General features: G+C 43.9%; 1 protein-coding gene across 1 annotated transcript in view; it reads right to left on the bottom strand.

Moving 5' to 3' along the window:
* The window catches only part of MREG (melanoregulin), a 54,938-nt gene extending 51,625 nt beyond the window's left edge, over positions 1-3,313 (bottom strand). Inside the window, 1 exon segment of the mRNA XM_066281015.1 lies at positions 2,939-3,313. Within this exon segment, the coding sequence (XP_066137112.1) occupies positions 2,939-3,033 (95 nt within the window). The 5' untranslated portion in view covers positions 3,034-3,313.
* Between the last annotated feature and the right edge of the window lie 24,181 nt (positions 3,314-27,494).

The following is a 27,494-nucleotide window of genomic DNA, read 5'->3' as shown; positions in this document are numbered from 1 at the left end:
ATGTCCCTGCATCGGTCTCCCATCCTCTTCTGCATGCTGGACGCAGTACGACTCACACGGAACCATTTCTTTATGATCAGGGAAATTCAATTCTGGTGCCCACACTCATAGGCCCCGATCAGTTCCTTCTCAGAATGGCTCCTCTCTGTGGACATGAAATCACCATCAAGAGCAAACTGAGGTTTTCTTCTTTCCCTAATGAAAATTCCAGGCGCTGAGAAAAAATAGAACATTGATGTTCTGTGCTGTGCTCACTGCCCACCTGAACCTGCGTAATTGTATTAACTAACGACACCCCAACAAACTCAATTAAAAAAAATATTTCAAACCAGCTGCTTTGAAAAACATTCTGGCAGTGCCTCAAAAACTTAAATGTGAAATTACTCTATGACCCAGCAATTTCACTTCTAGGTATACAATCAAAAGATCAAAAACATCTGTCCACAAAAAAAACATGGACACAAACATTCAGAGCAGCATTATTTATAAGGACCAAAAAGTGGAAACCATCCAAATGCCCAATAATTGCTGAATGGATAAATAAAATGCAATATATCCAGACAATAAAATATTATTCAAATATAAAAAGGGAATGACACACACCACAACGTGGCAAAATCTCAAAACATGCGCAGCGAAAGAAGCTAGATGCAAAAAAGTCCACATTTTGAATAATTCCATTTATGTAAAATGTCCAGAACAGGCCAGTCTATGCAGACAGAAAGCAGGGCAGTGGCTGTCTGGGGAGCCGAGGGGCAGGCAGAGGAGGTCAGCAGGTGGCCGCGCAGGGGGACGGTTTCTTTCTGAAGTGACCCAAATGTTCTGCAGGAGATAGTAGTAACGACGGACAAGCTTTGTTAATATACTAACAGCACCGAATTTCACACTTAAAAAATAAAGTAAACATAAAATATTTGAAACTAGACCTTCTGATGACTTGGGTAGTAAAGAATATGAAGGTATCCAGAAATACAAGTACCACTGTTCCACAAGTCCATCAATAAGCTACTTTCCCCGAATATTGTTACACTGAAATGATGCCAGAATGACACGAAACCACAAAAAGACCAGTCCATTCATATCCTCCTGATCAGAATAACAAAAATAATGAATACCTAAAATTTTCTGAGTGTTCACTAGGTGTCAGACACTCTATAAGCTCTTTACATGGATGAGCTCATTTCATTTTTCACTACAGCCCTTTGATGATACATGCTAGTATCATCCCCATTTTACAGATGAGGAAATCAAAGCACAAATAAAGTTCATAATTCGTGTCAGGTCACCCAATCAGATTTAACCTCAGGTAATATGATTCATGAGCACTATGTTATTCTACCCCAACTGACTTTGTCTTTTTAAAATCACTTGCAAAATTCACTGACTTCCATGTAAGTTAAGGGAGGAGAGAGCAGAGATCTTAAAACAACCAAAACTATTGAATCAAATAGCAAGCCCGGACAAAAAGTAGAAAGGCCCAAGGCTCCAAGAGTGAGACCAAGCTGAGGGCTGCATTTCATGTTACTGTGAACATTCACAAGTTGAGCACGCAACACAAGCATGCAATTCTAGGTTTCATCCACTACATTTAAGAATGGGGTAGATTCCTGGGTTTCTCCCTGTCCACAGTAATCTAATAATCTAAGTGAATGCCCCATCACAAGTGCAAACAAAAATATTATGTATTACTGTTTACATATATGAAACAACATAACATTTATGTTTACATACATGGGTGCTCACTAAACCGCCAGGGGACATACATGTTTACACATTATACATGGGTGCTCACTAAACCGCGAGGGGCAGATGGTGAATTCTAAATCCTAACTCACAGGAGAAAGAGAGGAGAGAGATTAATAAGGGCAAAGGAATCAAAGAAGACTGCTTGAGGGGGCCTTGAGAACTGGCATTTACGAAGGGGCAGGAAGGATAAAGGTCACTTCTCGAGGCAAGTTCGGAGAGAACAAAAAAGTTGGATTGTTCCTCGAGCCTCAAGGATGCCTGCCCGATTAAATCAAGGAGTGTACAATGTTCAACGTACTGGAAAAGAAGGGTGGACAAGCAAGAAAGGGTTATGTAAAGTATCGAAAGTCAAGGAGTGTTTGGACTTGATGGAGTAAGAAAAGATAAATCGTGCTTTAAAAAAAAACAAAACTGTGAACCCTTTATCCTAAAAAACACCAGCTTCAATATCTGCTTACCTAATCCCGGAATTCCACCCTGTATACTTTTTCCTAATTTCACTTTAAACATTGTTTCTCTCACATCTGCCCCAAGACATGGCCTTGTGGAACCTTCATTTCAGCAGAGTGAAAACATGATTGCTCAACATTGCAGCTCTGAAGGAAACTGTGCTGTAAGCTCCCTTCCCAAAGCCACTTAGCACATTGCTAATGTGCATTACATTTTCTCACACTTATAGCCTATACTGAATCAACAACATCCTATGAGAAAATACACATTTTTAAATATAAAAAAAATATTTCCTTGTGTCACTGAAATTGTCTTCTTTTGATAATAAAATTGAATGACAAAATATTCAGCTTTCTTCCTGGGTGAAACAGAAACTCACAATTGCCTACTGCACTGAAATAGACCCATCAAATACAAAGTCAGTGGCAGCTGTATAAAATATTTCATCGGACTCCTATGAGAACTTCTTTCCATGCTTCCCTGCCCGGCAACTGCACCCGAATTCTTGGCACTTTCCACAGGCACCACCTGAGTGTCAGGTGCCTCTGAGGATTTGTGCTTTGGGGAGAATATCTGATCCAAGGAACAGAAAGGGGAGGGATCAAGGTACTTGGGTCGTGCCCCAGTGTGACCTTAGAGCAAGCCCACCGCCCTAACCCAGACAAGCACGCACGCATGCCCCCTCCGCGACGCGGGGCTGCGGCCAGGTGACCCCCAGATCGCGGCCAGGGCGCGCACCCACCTGACCAGGGGCTCCTTCTCGGGCACGGCCAACTCCTCTAGGCACTTGCACGGGCAGCAGCAGCACACGGTCCTCAGCCAGTCCCTCAGCCCCATGGAGAGCGAGCTGCCCCGCGGGCGCCGGGAGACTCTGAGAAAGCCGCGGGGGCGAGCGGGCGCGGCAGGGGCGCGGCCACGGGGTCGGCATCCAGGTGCGGGGACAGTTGTGGCCCCGGCGTCGCGGGCCGGTCAGTGCGCATCACGCCGCAGCCCGGGACGCGGGCGAGGCCGGAGGCGCCTCCACGGCCCAGGGTGTGTAGGGCCGTGCGCTTTCTTCCACTTGGGTTTTGTTTGGGGCGCGTGTTTTGCTGGGGCTTTTTTTTTTCTCTTGTAATTCCCCTGGCGCTCATTGGGGCGCATGCGTCCCCGAGACGCGCCGCTGCTGCCCTCTAAGGGGGAAGCCGGGACTCCAGCCGGACCGTAGGATCCGAGGACGGCCGCGCTGACCGCGCTCTGGAGCAGGAGAGCCCTCGGGTCAGAGCGCGAGGCTGGCCTGAACCTGGTCACACGTTTCATTAACGTCACTCCCTGAGGAAATGCAGGGTCCTGCTTCCCACCCCCAAGCCTTGAAAGCAGAGTGTAGAGCATTTTTAACATGTCAGCCCCACATAGAGTAAAAGTTAGCAGAAGAGTACGAATTGGCGCATTATCGAGGTGTCTTTTTTCTTTAGTACTATATTTAACGTGATATTTTTAAAAAATTGTTTTCAAGCTTCCCAGTTTTTGAATAACCCCCTCAAGGAAGACAACTGCTATCAGTTTTTTTGTGATGTTCCAAAGCCATTTATATATGTATTTATGTATGTATTCATGTATATATAAAATACATATTTATTCATGCTTGTACAAACTGGTAAGTGTGCATACACAAACCCCCCTCCTTTTTTACTCAAGCAAATAATTATTGCTCATCTGTTATCTGCCAGGCACGTTCTAGGCTCTGGGGTTGACAGCGGTGAACAGAAAAAACAACGTTTGCTTCCACTTTCTTGAGTTAAAACAAGCACATACTTAAGTGTGTTAGAAAGCAATGCATGCTATAGAGAAAGATATGTCAAGAAAGGGGATTAAAAGTGCCAGGGAAAAGTGTGTGTGTGTGTGTGTGTGTGTGTGTGTGTGTGTACTGAGGGGAGGGGTGGTGCCTGCAATTTTAAATGACGTAGCCAGGAAAGGCCTCCTGTTCCGGCCACACTTAAGCAAAGACTTGAAGGAGATGAGAAAAATAACCCCAATATCAGGGTGAAGTGCATTTCAGGGAGACCGAAGACCACGTGCAAAACCCCAGAGGGGAGAGAATAAACCACAGGACGCCTGAGAAACAACATGGATTCCAGAAGGAAGAGTAATAGAGACTGTGGAATGTGGGACCTTGTGGGACTTTGTAAGGACTCTGGATTTTGCTCCATGTGAGCTGAGTAACACTTTGGAGGGTTTGCGCGGAGGCAGTGATCCCGCCGACCTAGATGGCATAGGATCCATTGGCTGCTGTCTTGAGAAGAATCAGGGTGCCCATGGCTGTTTTAGGGAGATGCAAATGGAAGTCATTGTAATGAATCAGGTGATAAATGACAATGGTTTGGACCAGGGAGATAGCGGTAGAGATGGTAAGGGTAAGAACAAATGGTCGGACTCTGGATGGAATTTGAAGGTAGAGCTAACAAGTTTTGCTAAAGGGTCAGAAACAGGGCTCTGGCTAAATAGCTTGATTAGTTAGACTAGAGCCCTGGTAGTCAACTTGGTCCCTACTGCCCACTAGTGGGCATTCCAGCTTTCACAGTGGGTGGTAGCAGAGCAACCAAAGTATAAATAAAAAGATAGATTTAACTATAGTAAGTTGCTTTATAAAGATTTATTCTGCCAAACTTAGCAAAAATCCGACATAAAGTACTTGGTAATTATTATTATATGCTTTAACTTGCTGTAACTCTGCTTCATAATTTTTATAAAGTAAAGTTACTTCCCTACTTTATAAATCACCATTACTGTGGAACCGGTGGGTGCTTAGAAAATTTTACTACTAACAGATACAAAAGTGGGCGGTAGGCAGAAAAAGGTTGACTACTCCTGGACTAGAGCATCATCCCAATACACAAAGGTTGTGGGTTCAATCCCCACTCAGGGCACATACAGGAACAGGTTAATGTTTCTGTCTCTCTCTCTCCCTTCTCTAATACAAAACCAATTTTCCCCTCTTAAAAAACTTCTTTTTTTAAATGAACAGTTGGAAGTAGGGTGTAAAAAAAGAGAGAGAGAGAAGGGACTCTAAATTTTGGGGAAAGAGTATGGGAGAAGCAGGTTTGGAGGGGGTGAAGAGTAAGAGCATGAGTTTATTTTCAGAAGTGTCTGTTCTCATGGGCAGTGTATTAATTTTAAAAATGTGTCATTACACATAAGTTTGTCCTGCCCTGGCTACATTGAGAGGCAGAAGGAACGTGTCAAGTGAGTGTTCATTGAGAGGCTGGCTATTGAAGGATACAGAAGAACATGAGAAGGTCCCTGAGGACTCTGACTTAGTTGAGGAGATATGGACCCATCGCGAAAAGCTAACGGAACATGACAGAGTTGCAGCTGTCCCCAGCCTACACAGGACTGTGATATCAAGCCCAACACCATGTCTTTTATCTCTTGCAACTGTACCAGGCTAGAGGCTGAGTGTTGTTCTTGACAGCAAACTTCCTACTGGCTGGAAAACCCACTTGATAGAATGCACTATGTTCTGAAATGGGATTCTGGACCTGATTCAAGCCACCCAGGTTCAGCTAGAAAAGGGTAGGGGCAGCTGCTAAAATATGACCTCGGCCAGCAAAAAGATAAAACTTAGGATCTGATAGCTACTACTAACTATTGGATTTGGATTTGTTGAAAATAGAGGAACTAGAGAGGGTATTCAGCTCCCAGAAGATGTAAGTGTTATGCCCCTTTGATCTTAGACAAGTCACTTAATTTTTCTGAACCTCGGTGTTCTATTCTGTGAAATGGAGGTGATGAGCCCAGCCCTACCTACCAGACGCAATTGTGAGACTCACATGAGATCGTCTGAAAATCATAAAGCACTCTAGAAAAGCCACGATTCAGCACTATTGACTAACTCCAAATAATACAGGCCTGTCTAGCAAATGCCAATTCTAATACCACTTGGCTTACATATGACAATATTTCTTTTTACAGTTGTACCTCTGCAGTGTGTGGGTATCTTTTATGTAGTGTTTCAGACAGGATATTTCTAGAAAGCCTTAGAACCATATCTATTTAGCAGACTTGATCAGGAAGTTACTGCCTTGCCTTACCATAAGGATCACGTAGTGTTTGCCTGCTCTAACACTATTAATACTTTTCATTTAAAATTAATTTTAATTTTTAAATTTTCTAAATGAACCATTCCTCTAAAAAAAATTGAAATATTGCAGTAAAACTCCCTCTAACTGCAATCCACAGTCCTATCCTCCTCCCCAGGGTAACCATTATTATCAATACATACAACTGTTTTCTGGACACACATATACATGTGTGCCCCTGTGGTGTATTTATAATATCATTGTGTGTGTGTCATTTTTTTAGTAGTGAGTTTTGTTTCAATTAATATAAAAGGCGCCCATTAATCTACCTGCAAGCTTTTCCCACTTACGACAGTTCTCATGTCTTAGAGGTCTAGTCTTATTAGTACACCTCTTTTTTTTTTTAACTGATGTATTCTATTTCTTCGTTTTCTAAGGATAACTGCATGTGTTTTATAGTGCTTCTCTTCCCAGAAGTTGAATACCTTCATGATTTCCCTGGTTTGGGTGCACTGGACCTTTGATGGGAGCAGTAATGGCACCAAACCTTCCAGCTTCAGCTTCTCGACCGCTAAGACCACATTTTGTCAACCTCGTTTCCTGTTTCAGCTGTCATCTGCAGGAGAGCAGTGAGCTTTCTCTTTTTTAGAGTGGTGCTGGATTGTTTCTACTGCCTAAGTCGACGCCCACGCACCGGCTGCAGTCAGCAACAGCTGACATTTAGCAAGAACCCCTGGGCACCTTGTGGGGGGGAGTAGGCAGTTGCCTGGGGTGACTGGTGACTCACAGCCCCATCAGCTACTTGTTTAGGTTGAACTGCTGGCTTACGTTTTCAGATTTTTCCATGGCAGGGAAAACTCTAGAGTCTGTTTTAGAAACACCTAGTGTAATTTGAAGTCCTCCTTCTTTAAGAATTTGCTGATGACTTCTGAGAGTTGGAGGAAAAAGCATATGTAGAGTGAAAAAAAATTGGAATATCAAAATTCTTAACTCTAACACAGAGGTCAGGAACCTTTTTGGCTGAGAGAGCCATGAACGCCACATATTTTAAAATGTAATTCTGTGAGAACCATACAATGACCCGTGTACGTTACGCATTATCCAATAAAAATTTGGTGTTGTCCCAGAGGACAGCTGTGATTGGCTCCAGCCACCTGCAACCATGAACATGAGTGGTAGGAAATGAATGGATTGTAATACATGAGAATGTTTTATATTTTTAACGTTGTTATTTTTTTATTAAAGATTTGTCTGCGAGCCAGATGCAGCCATCAAAAGAGCCACATCTGGCTCGCGAGCCATAGGTTCCCGACCCCTGCACTAACACATCATTAGTTCATACCACAGAAAAGCTATGCTTGCAGCAACATAGCACAAGCTGGTGTCATTTAGTTATTTATTTAACAAATAGTTACTGAGTCAGGTAGTGGAGATACAACGGTGAGCTATTGTGTCGATTCTTCATTCATGAAGACAGGGACTTTGCTTTGTTCTTGGCAATATCCCCAGCACCTAGAACAGTGCAGGCACATAGTAGGCACTTAGTAGATGTGTTAAACACATGTATGAACACAGAAAAAGGACTATTTAGCGAACCCAGAGTTTGTGTGATAAGCTATATTTAATTTCTAAAGAATTATTTATCAGCTGCCTAAATCCAGTAAAGAAAATAAAGAGTGCTGTCTTCCTTAAACATGTGTTCCTTGGTCTGACATGGAACCAGTTGTTTTTTCAAAGGAAAGGAATACACCCCTACTGAGCAGGCTTGAGTCTCATGCGCACCCTTGTGGCCAAGTGAGGGAGAAGGGGGAGACACGAAAAGCAAGCCAGTTGAACTAAGAGTGGGAGAGTTTCCTAAGGAAAATCAGCTGGAGCTACAAAAGAAGGGAATGAATGCTGGCAAGGCAAAAACAGCAATGTCCACTACACACAGTAATGGCAGCTGCTGATGCACTGGCTCAAATCTGTATGTCCAAAGAGCTCCTACCATCTGGAATGGCCAGAAAGGGCTCCAGCCCATGGTTCTACAGGTACAATGCCCAGCAACTCAGACTACAGGAGCTTTCTACAATAGGGACTTCAGAACCCCCGGTGCATCCCCTAAAAATTAATAGTGCACTGATCAGTTCAGCAACACCAACTCCCAAAACCAAAGAGAAATAAATTATTGCACAGGATGTAGAGGAACTCCCGTGTGAGGCTGTTGGCAAAGGCCAAGTTTCTCCAAGGGTGATCCTAAACACCTGAAATGCGAGGGATGCTCATTGAAACTCCATATACCTAGGCCCTCCTTGAGAGCTTCTGAATGGTACGCTCTGTGGTTGGGACCCCAGAGTTTAGCATTAGATCAGGCTCCCAAGCAGGGCTGGGTCTTGGGTGAGGCTACTGAGGAGTTTAGGGTGTAGCATTTAAGGAGGCGCTCACTCTCGGGGCAGACCCTGTACTTGCACTACCCTGAGAGTGAGCACATTTTTACATGTTTCATCACAGGCCTCTCACCTTCCTTGCCCATAGTCCTGGCCGGCTCCAGAGGCGTGAGAATTCTGAGGCACACGGTTGTGGACTGAACTGGGTCCCTTCCAAATTCCATATGTTGAAGTCCTAACCCCCAGTACCTCAGCATGTGACTGTATTTAAAGATTGGGCCTTTAAAGAGGTATTTAAGGTTAAATGAGGTCATGAATCCAAAATTAATTCTTCCATCTTCTTGTAAGGAGATGAGGATACAGATACCGAGGGAACACCAAGGGATACAGCAAGTAGAGAGGCCTCAGACTGAAATCAATCCTACTGACACCTTTAGCTCTGACTTCTAGCTTCCAGAACCATGAGAAAATTATTTTCGGTTGCTTAAGCCGCCAAGTGGCAGCTTGTTAAGACAACCCCAGTAAACTAACACACATGCCAAGTTTGAGAACCACTGGCAAGGTGGATGAGCACCAGGGCTCTGGGCTCCCAGTGCTCCCATGTGGTTGCAGTCAGGATTAAGTGAAATAATGCACACAGAAAGCACTCAGTACAGGCCTGACCTGTGGTGGCGCAGTGGGATAAAGCGTCGACCTGGAACACTGAGGTTGCCGGTTCGAAACCTTGGGCTTGCCTGGTCAAGGCACATATGGGAGTTGATGCTTCCTGCTCCTCCCCTTTCTCTCTCTCTCTCACACTCCTCTCTCTCTAAAAAAATCAATCAATAAAATATTTTTAAAAAAAATAAAAGAAAAGAAAGCACTTAGTACAATTTCCTGGGCACCAGGAAGTGCTCTGTAAGTGTTAGCTCTGATTATTGTCGATAATGAAGTCTGCATACTTTAGTCAGACTTTACCCCATCACTTTACATAACCAATTGTGGCCACCCAAAATTTCAGTTCAACAAATATGTATTTTTTGAGTGTCAACTCTATAAGCATGGCACTGGGCTCAACCTCTGGTGGAATACAAAGATGAAAACTACCCAGTACTCATTCTCATAGTACTGCCCAGGGGAAACACTGGCGACATTATAATACTAAAATGTCCTGTGTTTACCTGTGCCCCAAGGCAGCCATCTTTTTGATTCCTTCCTTAGCTCAGCCCGACTTTCCCAAGTTTATCCTGCCATCTCTAACTACCCTCCTATAGCTAACTACCCTGCCATGTCTAACTGTACTCTCATAGCTGATTATACTGCTCTATCTAACACCATTCTCTTGTCTATCTACATGTCTATATCTACCTCTACTGTCACAGCTAACTATCCTGCTATAACAAACACTTTTTGGATGACCAGAACAGCCCCTCTGATGTGACCTGGAACCTGACCTTCTCCACCTTCTTGTAATCCCAAGTAGTCTACACTCCCCAAATTCTCTGTATATTATACCTAACTAAGATTAAACATAAACTGCCTGACCAGGAGGTGGCACAGTGGGTAGAGCATTGGGCTGGGACACGGAGGACCCGGGTTTGAAACCCCGAAATCACTGGCTTGAGTGTGAGCTCATCTGGTTTGAGCAAAGCTCACCAGCTTGAGCCCAAGGACAAGGCACATATGAGAAAGCAATCAATGAACAACTAAGATGCCACAACGAAGAACTGATGCTTCTCATCTCTTTCTCTTCCTGTCTGTCTATCCCTATCTGTCCCTCTCTGTGTCTCTCGCTGTCTCTGTCACACACACACACACACACACACACACACAAAGATTAAACATAAACCTGGACCCATCAATCATGGAACACTTGTTCATAATCAATTAAACTACTTTAGTAAACATTAGTAAGTACCTGATATATGCAAGATGATACTAAGTTACATCAAAAATGATATTGGGGCCTGACCAGGTGGTGGCACAGTGGATAGAGCGTCGGACTGGGATGCGGAAGGACCCAGTTTCGAGACCCCGAGGTCACCAGCTTGAGCGTGGACTCATCTGGCTTGAGCAAAGAGCTCACCAGCTTGGACCCACGGTCGCTGGCTCCAGCAGGGGGTTACTCGGTCTGCTGAAGGCCCACGGTCAAGGCACATGTGAGAAAGCAATCAATGAACAACTAAGAAGACGCAACGCGCAACGAGAAACTGATGATTGATGCTTCTCATCTCTCTCCATTCCTGTCTGTCTGTCCCTGTCTATCTCTGCCTCTGTAAAAAAAAAAAAAAAAAATGATATTGGGGAATACATGAACATGGTTCATGTTGGCTGTGAAAGTCTCCCAAAGGTTTGCCCCAATGTTAAGCCCAGATCCTACCAATCTCAGCGTTAATAGATAACCAAACATATGCCATTGGGTGTTTGGTTTTCCATTTATTTTTTTTTATTTTTATTTTTTTTAAAGCTGGAAACGGGGAGAGACAGTCAGACAGACTCCTGCATGCGCCCGACCGGGATCCACCCGGCACGCCCACCAGGGGCGATGCTCTGCCCACCAGGGGGCGTTGCTCTGCCGCGACCAGAGCCACTCTAGCGCCTGGGGCAGAGGCCAAGGAGCCATCCCCAGCGCCTGGGCCATCCTTGCTCCAATGGAGCCTTGGCTGCGGGAGGGGAAGAGAGAGACAGAGAGGAAGGAGGGGGTGGGGGTAGAGAAGCAAATGGGCGCTTCTCCTATGTGCCCTGGCCGGAAATCGAACCCGGGTCCCCCGCATGCCAGGCCGATGCTCTACCGCTGAGCCAACCGGCCAGAGCTGGTTTTCCATTTATTTATGTTATTTCTTTCTCCATAACACTCGGAGACAGACATAAACAGTCTAGAACACTACAACTTTCTACACAGCCAAAACTCCCGGTAAAACGCTATGTGGTATACAAAATCATCCTGTGGTTCTCCGTGCTGCCACCTCCTGGGCTTCCACTGTAAATGAACTGCAGTTTCTTCAGAGATGATCTGACAGGGGGTAGAAAGCTATCACTCAACAGAGAAAGTGGTTGCAGCTACAATGCTTGTACAGACTTAGATCTTAAAGGGCCATCACCATATTCAAACAGAAGGTTTAAACTAGCTCTAGGCCACACTCAACCGGTTATGGCATTGCTAAAGTGAGCAATAACTTCTTTCTTCTTGTGCATAACAGGTGCCAGATATCACTAGTGACTGTTTTATTATTTCATTTGACCTTATGAAGCATTACTAACTGATTTATTAGTCTAAAATCCATGGAAAAGTGCATAGGACATTACATATATTTCTTATCTGAGTAATCTAAACAAATAACTAAGATGGAAGAGTTTTTGTTCTTAAATTTGTTTTGCTTTATAAAACTATTGATTGATTGATTTTAGAGAGACAGAAACATAAATGTTTTTCTATATGTGTCCTGACCGGGGATGAAACCCACAATCTTTGCATATCTGGGTGACACTATCCAACTGAGTTATCTGGCCAGGGCTAGTTTGGTTTTTTTTTTGTTTTGTTTTGTTTTTTTGTTGTTTTTGTTTTTTTTCCTTGTATTTTTCCGAAGCTGGAAACGGGGAGAGACAGTCAGACAGACTCCAGCATGCGCTCAACCAGGATCCACCCGGCACGCCCACCAGGGGGCGATGCTCTGCCCCTCCGGGGCGTCGCTCCCCTTGCGACCAGAGCCACCCTAGCGCCCGGGGCAGAGGCCAAGGAGCCATCCCCAGCGCCTGGGCCATCCTTGCTCCAATGGAGCCTTGGCTGCGGGAGGGGAAGAGAGAGACAGAGAGGAAGGAGGGGGTGGGGGTGGAGAAGCAAATGGGCGCTTCTCCTATGTGCCCTGGCCGGGAATCGAACCCAGGTCCCCCGCATGCCAGGCCGACGCTCTACCGCTGAGCCAACCGGCCAGGGCCTAGTTTGGTTTTTATCTACCTAAATAAATATGCCTTGGAAACATCTTGATGACATAAGTTAAAGGGTAGAGGCACAATACCCCAGAGGGAGAACTGTCTTTGGTGAAAAATCCCCTCTGATAAAGGGCTATACGAGGGAGAAAAAGAGAACTGTATTGTTCTTCATTGTGATGGAGCTGGTGCAAGGAGCAGGGAATGGGAGGAGGGGAACAGATGAGATGAAGCAGGAATGGGGGAGGCCACTGTCAGAAGAGCATCGGTAGTGGGCTGGGTCTGAATGAAGGTGGCAGCCAGTCAGCCCCTCACATCGGGACCACCCCACATGTCAATACTTAGAGGAAGAGTCAAACTCTCAAAGAACTGAAATATGCTCAGTGTTCTACTTGGCCGAGGCTGAGGCCCCATTGAAGTATCTGCTACGGGCACCCTTTCCCATGACTTCGTGAAGTCTGCTAGCAGAAGTCTAGAAGCTCCATTCACCCTTCCCACACTCTGCCTCACAAGGGTCTTCTCTCCATTAGCTCCGTGGTTTCAGTTAGAAAGGCTTTGTCACTTCAGGGAGGAATTTTACCCTGCGCCCCCTTCTGTATCTCCCACATCCTTCCCTCCCCACCCCCACCCATATACCCAGAAGAGGCTGCTTTAAAGACCTTGAGAGCAAAACAATGGAAACACTGGGAGAGAAGACCTCTAGCACCCATAGCAAAAGAGCAAAGTGTCTCAGCTTGGAGGACCTGCATTCCCACACTAGACACCTCATGTAATCGTGCAAGAAATCAGGTGTTACACATCGGGTTCCCCAGGAAGCCTGCTGAGAGGCTGGCCAGGAGCACATGGGCTATGCCCGGTGTCTGCAGGGCCAAAGTCAGGTCAAGAGGCAATGGCCTTGTACCACCAAATGCATATTCCATTGGGAACTTGGTCTCCCACTCCCTCTGTCCCCACGTACCCCCCCAAAAAAAACTCCACTGATGTCCAGGGCAAACTCACTCCCATTTCTCCCAGATAACCTTTCTTTGTAATCAGCTAATTCTTCCCCATGTTACCCTCTCTCTAAGTAACTAAGGAGACCATTTTAATTTTACAGTTTTTTTTTATTTGGAGAATTTCCAAACTTACCCAACGGTAAAAAGAATAATAGAATTAACCGTATGATGGATGATGGATGTCCTGCAGCTTAAACAACTATTGCCAAGCTTCCAGTCTCAGTTCACTTGCTCCCTTCCCCTCCACCACTTGTTTCTGAAATGGGAGTATTTGAAAGCGAATCCCAAATACCAACATTCCTTCCCTAATGGGTAAAGACATATTTTTTTAAGGTAACTGCCCTGCTATTATCATATCTAACAAAATAACTGGTAATTTTAATAATATATCTACTCACACCCAGCCCATATTTAAGTTCCACAGTTGTCTCAAGGCTGTCACAAAAGCAAGTAAGTGGTAGAAGCTGGGGTTTAAATTCAGGCAGCAGACTCTAAAATCTATAACTCAGGGAAAGAAAGCATCCACCAAGAGCTCTGTAGAAAGGGACAGAAAAAGGCAAAAGCGGCAGAGGGACAGGATGCAAGGAAGCAGTGACCTCAGCAAAGCAGTCTCAGTCAGAGGGGGTTCCAAGGTGTTCCCTTTGAGGGAACTGACAACTTCAAGGAGAGCAAAGTTTGGAGGCTATAGATGGAAATAGGTCGGAGAGCCTTGCGAGATGCGGGGCGTGATGACCCCCAGGGATGCCGTGTTGGCACTAACAGCATCAGGACTTGGCAGGCCCTCGTGATCTGATCCCCCCTAGCATGGGGAACAGAGTTGATTGACAGCTTTGGACCCACCAGTGTGTTTGCCCTCAAGGAGCTCTCAACCAAAGATTGAACACAGACAGCCAAACCATTAAGTCAGGCCTATTCCTGTGAGCCCTGGGGCCACACCAGTGGGTGACTGGTTCAAGAACTTCCCATCAACCCAACTGACCCTTTCATGAACTGTGCTGTAGTCTGAAATTTTTCCTTCTCTCTCTCCTTCACAGTTGTCAGAACTTCATTGCAGCCAAACTCAGGAGCCACTCCGTAAGACAGGGGAGAGGGAAAATCTTTCTAATAGACCATCTGTAGGCAGCGCAGCCTATGTTCACACTGGAAAGAAAAATAGCCCAATGGGAGGCTATATATAGATGGTCCATAGCCTGGATGTTTGGCCAGGAATCTAAAAGGAAAAGAACAGAAAGGCCGGAAACCAGGAGGTCTGGGCCAGAAAGCATGTGGACAAACATTGAGGAGCGAGCACGAAGTGCTGGTTCTGTCTCACACATCCATGCCCTCCAGGAAACACCATTATGGAAAAGGCTCAGATCTCCAAGTAGACCAGATGACTCAGTCCATCTGCTTCATAATCTGCTGCTATAGAATTGGCAGAGTGAGCACAGAAATGAAGAAAAACTGCAAACACGCCCAGCCCAGGCCACATCAGGGCTCCCACTTAAGCAAAGCCGATGTAGTTGGAGCTGCTTCTGAACGTCCACACTGTCCACACAGAGACTGGCGCTGAGCCCTGATAGGGCACCGTTCCCTCAGGAAAGCGTCAGGCCGCTTGAGGCCAGGGCCGCAAGGGGGCCGGTTATAGATTCTGTGAAAACGGATCTGGGCCCTTCAGTGTTTCCTTTGCCAGTTGGCACTGAGCTTCGTCAGGAGAGAGGGATACTACTGCTCGAGGGTTTTGTCTCCAGCCACCTGCTGGGTGGCCAGCGGCAGCAATGTCCCCAGGCACCTCCTTCAGGTTGTCGTGTAACTGGGGCCTCGGGTCAGATACAGGTGGTTTATTTGTTGATTTTTTTAGAGACAGAGAGTAAAAGAGAGAGACACATTGATTTGCTGTCCCATTTATTTATGCATTCATTGGTTGATTCTGGCATGTGTCCTGACCAGGGTGGTGTCGGACCCGATCAGAGGTCAGTTTCCTCTGACACCCTAGACAGCGAATTTCAGACAGGTTCCAAAGGATGAGTTTCTGGCAAGTTCCACCACAGTTGTTGCAGGAATCAGAGGACAAAAACGCCCAGACAACTTGATGAAGGAAGACGGATTTATTTAACTGGTGGAGCAGTGTGACCCCAAAAGAGGCAACCAAACTCATGCTCCCCAAAGTTAGATTTCTTACATCTTATATACCTTTCCAGCTTTACCTTTCGCGTGACAAGTGCCTGATTTCTATGGCTTCTTTGTTTGCAGGCCTACATGACTTTTGTGTCTTAGGGAGGGGAAGGGGAAAGGAGGCCGGAGGATCTGTCCTTGATAATCCGATCACTCATTCTTCTTACTGGACCTGCACATTTATTTCATGGAACTGATAACAAGCAAGGTCTACACCTGTGTCTTGTTATTTTTCAAACTTTTCTATCTGCCCTTGCTCCCTCTGTCCTGAACACTGAGGTCACAGGCTGTAGCGTAAGACCCCAGACACTGCACGCCCCGCTCTCCTCTGCATTCTTCCGGTTTCTCCTCCTTCACAGTGACACGCCCCGCTCTCCTCTGCATTCTTCCGGTTTCTCCTCCTTCACAGTGACGCTCAGCCGTCCAGTGAGCCAGGCCCTGTCTGCCCCACAAGGACTAGATGTCAGCCGGGGCTGGGGGAAGGGATTATTGGGGGGGGGGGCAGTCTCTTCATCTCAGTCCTACTAGACTAGTAGCTATTCCTCAAAACCACTATCTCCATATTCTTTGAAGTTCTCTTTACTTTCTACTAGCCAGTTCCTCATTACTTCAGTCCCCTGGTGCAATGAATAATTCTTCATATTAAACTTTCCCTGTTCAAATGACCATGTGACCTCTGTGTCATTCCTCATAGCAACGGAAACACATTTCAGGTAAGAGTTGGCCTTTCTTCCTCACAGGGACTCAGATGCCACCACTGTTGGGTTTATTATATAAATGCAAAGCCCAAGCCATAGGCATGGAATTCCATGCAACAGTGTCCAACCAGCTGACTTGCTTCCCAGGAAAAGAGGTGGGAAAGTGGGCCCCCGATCACGGAGCCACACTTCCAGAAGCGGCCAGGCTCAGAAAACTAGTACAACCAAGGCATAGCTGAAGTGCCAGCGACCCTCTGAAAAGATGGAGTGCCGTCCTTCAGGATGTGTGTCCTTAGCTGCTTTAGAAACATGTCTGGGAACCAATAAGCAACTGAGTAAGTGACCCCTACTTACTATCACTCCATCCTAGCAATTCTGGGCTCTGCAGCATGAGAAGTCCTGGTCCCCAAAGGGACAATTCTTGCGAGGGGACCCACCATGGTCCTATTGAACTATAAACTATTGCTCATTCCAAGGTAGTATGGACTCCCGGTGTCCAGCCACCTGCTTGTGAAAAAGGAGTCACCATCATCAGCCAGAGGAGTCTGAGCAACTTTTATACAGTAAGGACAGGAGGAGCACATGTGGAACCCAGGTGACCCACTGAGTGTCTCCTGGCACCGTTTGCCCCACTGTAACTGAGAATGCACATGTGCTATAACCCTGGCTAAAAGGATGTCACTTTGCTGCAATCCGAGGTGCCTCCTGCCCACTGCTCTGCCTCCCTCTTTTACAGGCACCCTGCATCACTGCAAAGGCTATCACTGCTATCTCAGGTCCCTGCCCTTTCCCCTCACAGACACAGTCCCCAGCAAGTCTCACAAACATCTCATTGTCACATCTGATTCTCAGAACCCGAACTAACACAAGCCATGGACTAAAAGAGCAATCTGTGGGGGAGGAATAGTATCTACAAGGGTCATCTTTATCAACAAACTCTTCTCACATGAATGATTATAGAATTGTTTTTGTTCTCCTCTAGGTGTCTTTTTCCTTCCTGCTGTATGCTGACAGCGCCATGACCTTACCCTCTATAACACTTGGAACAGTTGGGAATTTTGTATTTATTTGTGTGACTTGATGACTGGTTTTCTCTTTCTCATAAGTTTGGTGAACACAAGGCCCATGGGTATTCTTTTTTTCTGTACTGCATGCCCAACTCCTACCATAATGCTGACCACAGAGTAAAACATCCAAATTATTACTATTTCCTTAACTTTTATTTGTTGATTTTTTTTTAGAGAGAGAGAGAGAGAGAGGCATTGATTTGTTGTCCCATTTATTATGCATTCATTGGTTGATTCTGGTATGTGTCCTGACCAGGGATCTAACCCACAATTGGGACGACACTCTAACCAACAGTTCATCTGAGCTACCAGGCCTGCTAGGCCAGGGCAGGGCTCCAAATTATTAACCGAATAAATTATTAAGCCTATTACTTCTACAGCAAAATTTACTAAGTGTGGTAGCAAAAGAACATTGTTGACATTATTATACATCCCAAACTCCTGGAGCAGGGGTCGCAAACCGTGGCTCGCAAGCCACATGAGGCTCTTTGGCTTCTTGAATGCAGCTCTTTGGCCAGCTTAGGAGTACCCTAATTAAGTTAATAACAAAGTACCTACCTATATAGTTTAAGTTTAAAAAATTTGGCTCTCAAAAGAAATTTCATTCATTGTACTGTTGATATTTGGCTCTGTTGACTAATGAGTTTGCTGACCAAGGTCCTGGAGAATTGATTCTAGAATACAGAGAACGATGGACTGTCCAGTGATGGTCTGACAAGATTTCATAAAGAATTGTAGCTAAGATTAGTGCTACATAGAATAGACTTCAAGCCTTAAGCAAAAATAAATAAATGCCAATACACTGGAGATATAAGGGGTCATTATCGGTCATAAACATGAAGTTAATCTTTTTTGTATTTTTCTAAAGTGAGAAGCAGGGAAACAGGGAGGCAGAGAGACAGACTCCCGCATGAGCTGGACCAGGATCCACCCAGCAAGCCCGCTAGGGGGCGGTGCTCTGCCCATCTGGGGTGTTGCTCCATTGCAACCAGAGCCATTCTAGTGCCTGAGGCAGAAGTCATGGATCCATCCTCAGTGCCTGGGCCAACTCCGCTCCAATGGAGCCTTGGCTGTGGGAGGGGAAGAGAGAGATAGAGAGAAAAGAGAAAGGGAAGGTTGGAGAAGCAGATAGGTGCTTCTCCTGTGTGCCTTAGCTGGGAATCGAAACTGGGACTTCCACATGCCAGGCTGATGCTAAACATGAAGTTAATTTGAAAAGCAAGACTTGCATCTTCGTCTTCTGCACCAACCTGGGTTAGGGCCAACCTGACCTCTAACATGTCATATAAGTCTTAGTTAACTATGATATTATCATGTCCATAGGATCACTGTTAAATTCTTGTCTAAGAGGAAAAGATTTCTGATCTTTCCACGTTACTAGCTTGGACACAAAATGTAAGGCTGTGCTCACTCTCAAGGGCAACTATACACTGTATAAACCCAAGAGTGAGCACCTCCTTAAAGTAGGTGCACCCTCAGCATCTGATTATCCTCACTCAAGTCCCAGCCCTGCTTGGGGGCTGGTAAAATGACAGATTCAGGAGACCCATCCTAGAGGTGGATAAAACATAAACAAGTACTTAGAACTGACAATTACTGGTATATACAGAGAAATATCTACTGCAGTTCAAGAGGGAATGAGTCCATTGAAGGAAGCTTAACTGATGAAGACACAAAAATGATCATATGCAGTGTATATGTAGTGTGGAAATGTCATTTCAGAAATCAGGAGAACTGCCAGAAAGGATCACTTAAAGGCAAAATATTGAACTCTAATACATTTGCATAAAATTTCATTTTAAATATTTTTGCATTAAAAAGGGAAAACATGGAGATAAAAATACTTTGGATTTTAAAAAATCAAGATACAAATCAATCATTGCAAAAATAAATACTACACATAACTTAATTTTTCTTATTAAATTTCATGAACAAAATGAATCACACATCAATAATTACCATAAAGCTTTATTGGTCCAAAAGCATTTGCCAGGTAAAATGAGTCACTTTATAACTACTGTTGTCAGAATCATAATGGTGCCATAATTTAGATGTATTGCCTACCTTTAAAATTAAACCTTTTGAAAAATCATGATATCTCTAATATCAATTAGAAATTATTTGACTTTTCAAATGCCTTTCTTAGATATAAAAAGTATAATCATAAAGTATGTTCATGTTCACCTGACTGGGTGGTGGTGCAGTGGATAGGACACTGGCCTGGAATGCAGAGGACCCAGGTTCGAACCCTCAAGGTTGCTGGCTTGAGCGCGTACTCATCCAACTTGAGCGCGTGCTCATCCAGCTTGAGCATGAGGTCTCTGGTTTGAGCGTGGCAACATAGATATGACCCCATGGTTGCTGGCTTAAATTCCAAGGTTGCTGACTTGAGCCCAAGGTCCCTGACTTAAGCAGGGGATCACTGGCTCAGCTGAAGCCCCCTGGTCAAGGCACATATGAGAAAGGAATAAATGAACAATTAAGGTGTCGCAATGAAGAATTGATGCTTCTCATCTCTCTCCCTTCCTGTCCCTTTCTCTCTCTAAAAAAAAAAAGAAAATTAAAAAAATATATATATATATGTTCATTTCCATTCTAAAAAATTGTTCTTTTTTTAAAAGATTCTCTTTTTAAAAAATGTATTGCCCTGGCCGGTTGGCTCAGCGGTAGAGCGTCAGCCTAGCGTGCGGAGGACCCGGGTTCAATTCCGGGCCAGGGCACACAGGAGAAGCGCCCATTTGCTTCTCCACCCCTCCGCCACGCTTTCCTCTCTGTCTCTCTCTTCCCCTCCCGCAGCCAAGGCTCCATTGGAGCAAAGATGGCCCGGGTGCTGGGGATGGCTCTGTGGCCTCTGCCTCAGGCGCTAGAGTGGCTCTGGTCGCAACATGGCGATGCCCAGGATGGGCAGAGCATCGCCCCCTGGTGGGCAGAGCGTCGCCCCTGGTGGGCGTGCCGGGTGGATCCCGGTCGGGCGCATGCGGGAGTCTGTCTGACTGTCTCTCCCTGTTTCCAGCTTCAGAAAAATGGGGAAAAAAAATGTATTAATTGATTTTAGAGAGAGAGGAAGGGAGAGAGACAGAAACATCAATCTATTTCTATATGTGCCCTGATCAAAATTGAACCAGCAACCATTTGTGTATTAGGACAACGTTCTAACCAACTGAGCTGTACGGCCAGGGTCTTTTTTTTTTTACAGGCAAAAGGTATTGGTTGGGAGTTTAAAATGTGTTAATTTCAGGAGTAATTTTTGCATAGACAAAATTGATAACATTAAGAAAAGCTCAGAGTGATTTTTTTTCATACCAATTACAAGCTCCTATAAAGTACCGAAGTTCATTCTTAAGATGTTAAGGCATTTGGGAACAAATGACACCCTTTCTTTCCTTAGTTTAGAGATTGGCTTTATGCATTATAGACTCTTTCATCCTTTTGACAACAGAAAGGTCTCCTGTTCCCTCGGGCCAGTTGTCATGATCTGTTAAGTAATAAAAAACCTCATATTATTGACAAATCTATTAAACTTATAAGCACTCCCAGTTTCCAACAAACCCTCTTGTTATTTACCCTGGTTCACTTCCTTTCCCAGAAAAATAAAAAGAAATGATTAGGACAAATAGCACAACTTTTGAGAAAATCCTGGATTTGATTTCCAGCTCTGCCACTTCCTAGCTTTTCAGAAATGAGGGTTTTCTCATCTATTAAAGGAGATAACCACATCTATCTTTTTTTTTCTTTTCTTTTTTATAGAAACAGAGAGAGAGTCAGAGGAGAGAGGGATAGATAGGGACAGACAGACAAGAACGGAGAGAGATGCGAAGCATCAATCATCAGTTTTTTATTGCAACACCTTAGTTGTTCATTGACTGCTTTCTCATCTGTGCCTTGACCATGGGCCTATAGCAGACCGAGTAACCCCTTGCTTGAGCCAGCGACCTTGGGCTCAAGCTGGTGAGCTTTTGCTCAAACCAGATGAGTCCGCACTCAAGCTGACGACCTCGGGGTCTCGAACCTGGGTCTTCTGCAACCCAGTCCGACGCTCTATCCACTGCGCCACCACCTGTCAGGCAACCATATCTATCTTTTAAACTTGTGAGAATTAGATGTGACACCCAATGTAACAGCATTTGGCATACTGCCGACATTCAATAAATGTTACTTCCTTAATAACAGTGATGATTTTAAAACAACGTGCTTACTTTGTACCAGAAACATCTACATAGTTTCCTCCCCAGGGTCCAGTTCCTCATCCCCTCTTTCCAATAGCCTGTTTGTACTTAGAATTCCATGGGGTTCTGGGAGGTGACCTCCCTTAGACCAATGACTGATGGTTGACTGATAGAAGGCAACCAATGCGCTCCATTTCCCTGGCCGTTATTGGCTGGGCAGAGTCATTTGCATAAACTGGTCCAAAGCAGAGTGAATCTCAGAATTTTGTTAGAAATATGGAAAGAAAGTCATTCCCCTCCCCTCTCTTTCTCTCTGTCCAGATGGATACGAACAAAGAAGCATGTAGTACACTTTAGGAGCGGCAGACAACCGTCCTGCCAACAAGAGAGTCAGTCTTAAAGCCAATGTGATAGAAGCAAAAACAGAAATAAAAGAAGAGAAAACTGCCTTTGATGAGATCACTGAGCGGCTAAGGCAATTCTCAGTTTATTTTCAATTATCCAAGGCAACAAATTCCTTCATAGCTCAAGCCAGTTTGAGTTGTATCTGAAAGCATTCTATCTGACCCAGGGCTTTAAAGGTGCATCACCTAATTTAATCCTCCCAAGAGCCTACAAAGCCAATACTACAGAGGTGCCTCCACCTGGTAGAGGAGGAGATGGATGCTTTCAGATATTAACTTTCCCAAGGCCACACAGTTAATAAAAGACAGCTGGTCTCCCTCCCAGGCATGCTCACCTCAGGGCGGGTAATTTTAAAGAAAACACTACAAGGAAAGGCAGAATAGCCACCTCATAATTTTAGGGGAGTATATTGTTAAAAACCAGATGTGGCTGCTTTCCTTAAAAACATAAAAAGTGTTTTCTGCATAACCAGGGAGGCATTTCTGTGTTTCCAACTGAGATCCCTAAAACCAATGTATCTTATGTCCATCGCCACATGGATGTTATTAGTAAAGAAATATATATTGGGAAGAGGAAATAATAAGTAATATTACCGTTCCATACTAATCAGTTATTTATGCAGACCTCTGTAGCCTTGGTTAGACTGTCAGCCCATGAAAGAGAGGGTTGAACCTTGGTCCCTGATATGAAATTCAAAGACACATGCATTACATCAGCCACATTTGAATTTGCTAGGAGCCCCTAAATCAAATATCTTGAACAATAGTTAGAATACATTTGAATTCTATATCTTTTTCTGTATTTTGGGAGTGATTAGTTTAGAGGTTCCTTTTAAGCTCCATAAATTTGTTTTGTCATTTTAAAAAAATTATTGAGCCTGACCAGGCGGAGGCGCAGTGGATAGAGCATCGAACTGGGATGCGGAGGACCCAGGTTCAAGACCCCGAGGTCGCCAGCTTGAGTGCAGGCTCATCTGGTTTGAGCAAAAGCTCACCAGGTTGGACCCAAGGTCGCTGACTTGAGCAAGGGGTTACTCGGTCTGCTGAAGGCCCATGGTCAAGGCACATATGAGAAAGCAATCAATGAACAACTAAGGTGTCGCAACGCGCAACAAAAAACTAATGATTGTTGCTTCTCATCTCTCTGTTCCTGTCTGTCTGTCCCTTTCTATTCCTCTCTCTGACTCTCTCTTTGTCTCTAGAAAAAAAATATATTGATTGATTTTACCGAAAAGAGGTGGGGGGAGAAGAGAGAGGGAAGGAGAGAGAGAGAGAGAGAGAGAGAGAGAGAGAGGCACATCTATCTGTTCCTGTATGTGCCCTGACCAGGGATGGAACCAGCAACCTCTGCGCTTCCAGATGAAGCTCTAACCAACAATACAGCCAAGGCACTGTCATTTTTAAAATAGGATATTGGGCTGATCCTTGTAGAACCCTTTCAGCACCAAAGTTCTCTGGTCCAGCCAAGAAACACACACACACACACACACACACACACACACACACACACTTGTGTGTAACATCTATATTTGGTTGAGCTTTATAGAACTACTCTTTTGCATATCAAAACTGAATTCAGCAAATTCACATGGTTTCATTTAACATATATCCCCAAAATAGTGTAAAACAGGACCATAACACCCTTCTCCACCTAACAGGTCTGATTCTGCTGCTTGGATATGCAAGCCACTTACTGGAAAACAAAGAGGAAATCAATCTAAATAATAATGACTACTTCTTGCCTTTTTTTTTCTATTTGCTTCTTATATAAATATACTCATATTGAGAATACATTTCAAGGTTCAAACTCTACCAACTTATATGTACACAAAAAAATGTTTTTACTATATAAAGCTAAGTTCTATTAACAAAGATATTTAGGTATTTTTGTGACAAGGAACATTTCCTTTAAAATCATACCATGAATATAAGCATTTTATATATTTTGATGTGCTCTAAGAGGAAATTCTTATCTCTTACGTGACTATCTAGACATTTTGAAAATGTCAACATGAAAAGGTATAAAGTTAGTGACTCCTCATTTCTTGACTGCTCACCTGGTATTTCATACAGCTGACCATACAGAGACTGGCCCCCCATCCGCAGACACCAACTGTCCGGTGATAAAGGACGCTGCTGGAGACAGCAGGAAACACACCAAGGAGGAGACCTGGAAATGGAAAAACACACACGCACACAGGAGAACAGACATGTCTTGTTTCGGACTGCTTCCCAATTCTGAGTAAACACCTCTCTGAGCATATGACTATAACAGCATATGTGTACCAGTACAGACAACTGCCTTTTTATATTTAAGCATCCTGAAAATCAAGTAAAAAATAAGTTACACAATGTGAAGAGGCCAAAGTAAACACAGGGCTTAATGAGGGCCCTTTCTTACTTCAAACAGCTCAATTCTTTCTATACCCTTCACTGCCTATTCCAACCCTACATTTCACCACCACGTGCCTTTTGTATTTGTGTTCTTAAAATAGTCAATTTTCCTGTAAAACAGTAACATGTCATTCACTTATTTCTGTCATAGACTAAAAAAAAAAAAATAACAGTTTGTTGAGTCTACTATGGTCCTGCAAGCCAAAACCCAGCAACTCACTACAAAAGGGACTTCGGAATCCCGACGCATCCCCTGATATTCAGATAGCTCACTGCTGAGTTCAGCAACATTGACTTCCAAAATCAAAAAGAAAGAGAACAATTATTCCACAGGATTAAAGGGAAGTCTCATATGAGGCTGTTGGCACAGGGCAAGTTTCTCAAAGGTTGGTCCTAAACACCTGCTTTGAAATGCTAGGGATGCTTATTGAAACTCCAGATTGCTAGACCCTACTGGAAAGCTTCTAAATTGTACGCTCTGTCGTTGGGGCCCCAGATTCTAGCATTTTATCAGGCTCCCAAGCAGGGCTGGGACTTGGATGAGGCTACTGAGGAGTTTAGGGTGTAGCGTTTAAGGAGGCGCTCGCTCTCGGGGCAGACCCTTGCATTCCTGCACAACCCTGACTGTGAGCATGTTCTTAAATTTTGTGTCCTTGGCTCCTTGCCTCACTCTAGTCCTGGTCCTGTTTATAGCATCATAGTCATGTTTGTTTACATGGAGCCTCAGCATGAGCCCAGCAGGAACACAAAACTGACCTAGTGATCTTTACACACCTACTCATTATATTCTTCACTGGCAAGTACTCTTGGGGGTCGTGCGGGAAGATCCTGTTTCGTTTTAGGATGTCCTTAGTGAAGCAGTAAAAATTAATTGTGTTAATCTCAACCACTGAGTCTACACCTTTTTAATATCCTGCATGATGAAATAGGAATTACAGATTAAGCTCTTCTGCTGCATCTACAGTATAGTGGTCGCATCAAAGAAAAGGATGTGTGGTCAAGTTGTGAGCTGAATTAGTCACGTTTCCCATGATACATCATGTTTTGCTTAAAAGGAAAAGGTAAAGTAATTGATATTTGGATACTTGGCAGACACTTTTCAAAAATGAACACAGTGACATTGTCACTTCAGATGGAAACAACTGAATGTATTTGGTATCCATGATAGATCTGAGCTTTTGGGTAAAAATTAGAATTTTTAAAAACTTTCACTTGTCACCATGAGCTTGTCAATCTCCTAATACTTAAAGATTTTTCTAAAGAGATCAGTGGCGATGGTAACAAATGTGATCTTTCAATATTTATGTCAACACTTAGAATTGTGTGTGGACATTTAAAAGATCTGCATACCTCAGTGAACCAATATTTTCCAAAAGATCAATCCCTGATGTTGCAAAACCATCTACAGGTCAGAAACCCAGAAAAACTGCAAAAAAGACTAATGGATGTTAATGTAACAGAGAAGAAAATGTTCACTGACTTGGTTCTAGCTTTCACACAGCAACTAATTTTTTTATTATTATTTATTTATTTATTTATTTATTACAGAGACAGAGAGAGGGAGAGAGATGAGAAGCATCAATCATTAGTTTTTCATTGTGCATTACGACACCTTAGTTGTTCACTGATGGCTTTCTCATATGTGCCTTGACCGTGGGCCTTCAGCAGACCAAGTAACCCCTTGCTCGAGCCAGTGACCTTGGGTCCAAGCTGGTGAGTTTTTGCTAAGACCAGATGAGCCTGCACTCAAGCTGGCGACTCGGGGTCTCAAACCTGGGTCCTCTGCATCCCAATCCGACACTCTATCCACTGCACCACCACCTGGTCAGGCAGCAACTAATTTGTAAAAGTTGCCACATTCTGGCCTTGGCTGGTTGGCTCAGTGGATTGAGCATCAGCCCGGAAAACAAATGCCCTGAGTTTGTTCCCCCATCAGGGCACACAAGAGAAGGGACCATCTACTTATCTTTCCTTCCCTCTTCTTCTCTTTTTCTTCCTCCCTCACAACCAGTGGCTCAATTGGTTTGAGCCTCGGCCCTAGAGCTTGAGAATGGTTCAGTTAGTCTAAGCATCAGCCTCAGGCATTGAGAATAGCTCAGTTGGTCCCAGCATCAGCCTCAGGTGCTAAAAGTAGCCTGGTTGATTTGAGCATTGGCCCCAGACTCGGGTTGCTGGGTGGATCCCCATTGGGGCACATGTGGAAGTATATCTCCCCTCCTCTCACTAAAAACAAACAAACACACACACACACACACACCCCACACACAAACAGAAAGAAAAAAAACCTGCCATGTTTTGAAGAGTAGAGAAGAATAGTCAAAATTCTCTGAGGTATGAAAATGCTCCTCTATTTCCAACTATATAAGTACATGAAGCCAGATTTACTTCATAGGCTTTAACCAAAACAACATATTGCAGCAGATGGAATACAGAGGCAGATGTCAAAGTCCAGCTGTATTCCAGTAGGCCATACATTAATGACATTTGTAAAATGTAAAACAAATATAAAAAATTATTTTCTTTTGTTTTTGAAAATGTAGCTATTTTTTATTAAAATGTTACTTGTATTATCTTGTAATGCTTTTATTGCTATTAATTTAAAATAAATTGATAAACCTTTCTTAAATTTTGCAATTTTACTTTCTAATACAGTATATGTATATAGATAATATTATTCACATACACAAAAGGAGTGCTCTATGTGAAATAAAAAGTTAATCCTATCATTTCTTGATTAAAATCCTTTAAAACCTCCCTTAGTTTTCAGAATAACTATCCAAACACTTTGCCTGAAATAGTTCATTGTTTGTTTGAGCAGTATGTTCTATAATTTAATATGCAAAGCTCTTGTAGTCCAAAAATTCCATCCCTAGAAAGTCATCTCCTCACACAAGAGTGCATGGCTATGTTCAAGGATGTTCACAAAAGAACTACTACAATATCAAAAGTATAAATAAAGCATAAATGTGCAATAATAGGGTCTAATTAAATATATTGTGGCATATTCATAGCAAGTTGCAGAAAGAAACATAGAGTGGGATCTCATTTCTGTAAAAAAAAAAGGGCAATAAATGTAAGCAAATAAATTTATGT

This window comes from Saccopteryx bilineata, chromosome 5 (assembly GCF_036850765.1).
Source record: "Saccopteryx bilineata isolate mSacBil1 chromosome 5, mSacBil1_pri_phased_curated, whole genome shotgun sequence".
NCBI classification, from domain to species: Eukaryota; Metazoa; Chordata; class Mammalia; order Chiroptera; family Emballonuridae; genus Saccopteryx; species Saccopteryx bilineata.
This window is presented reverse-complemented; position numbering and strand designations above follow the sequence as displayed.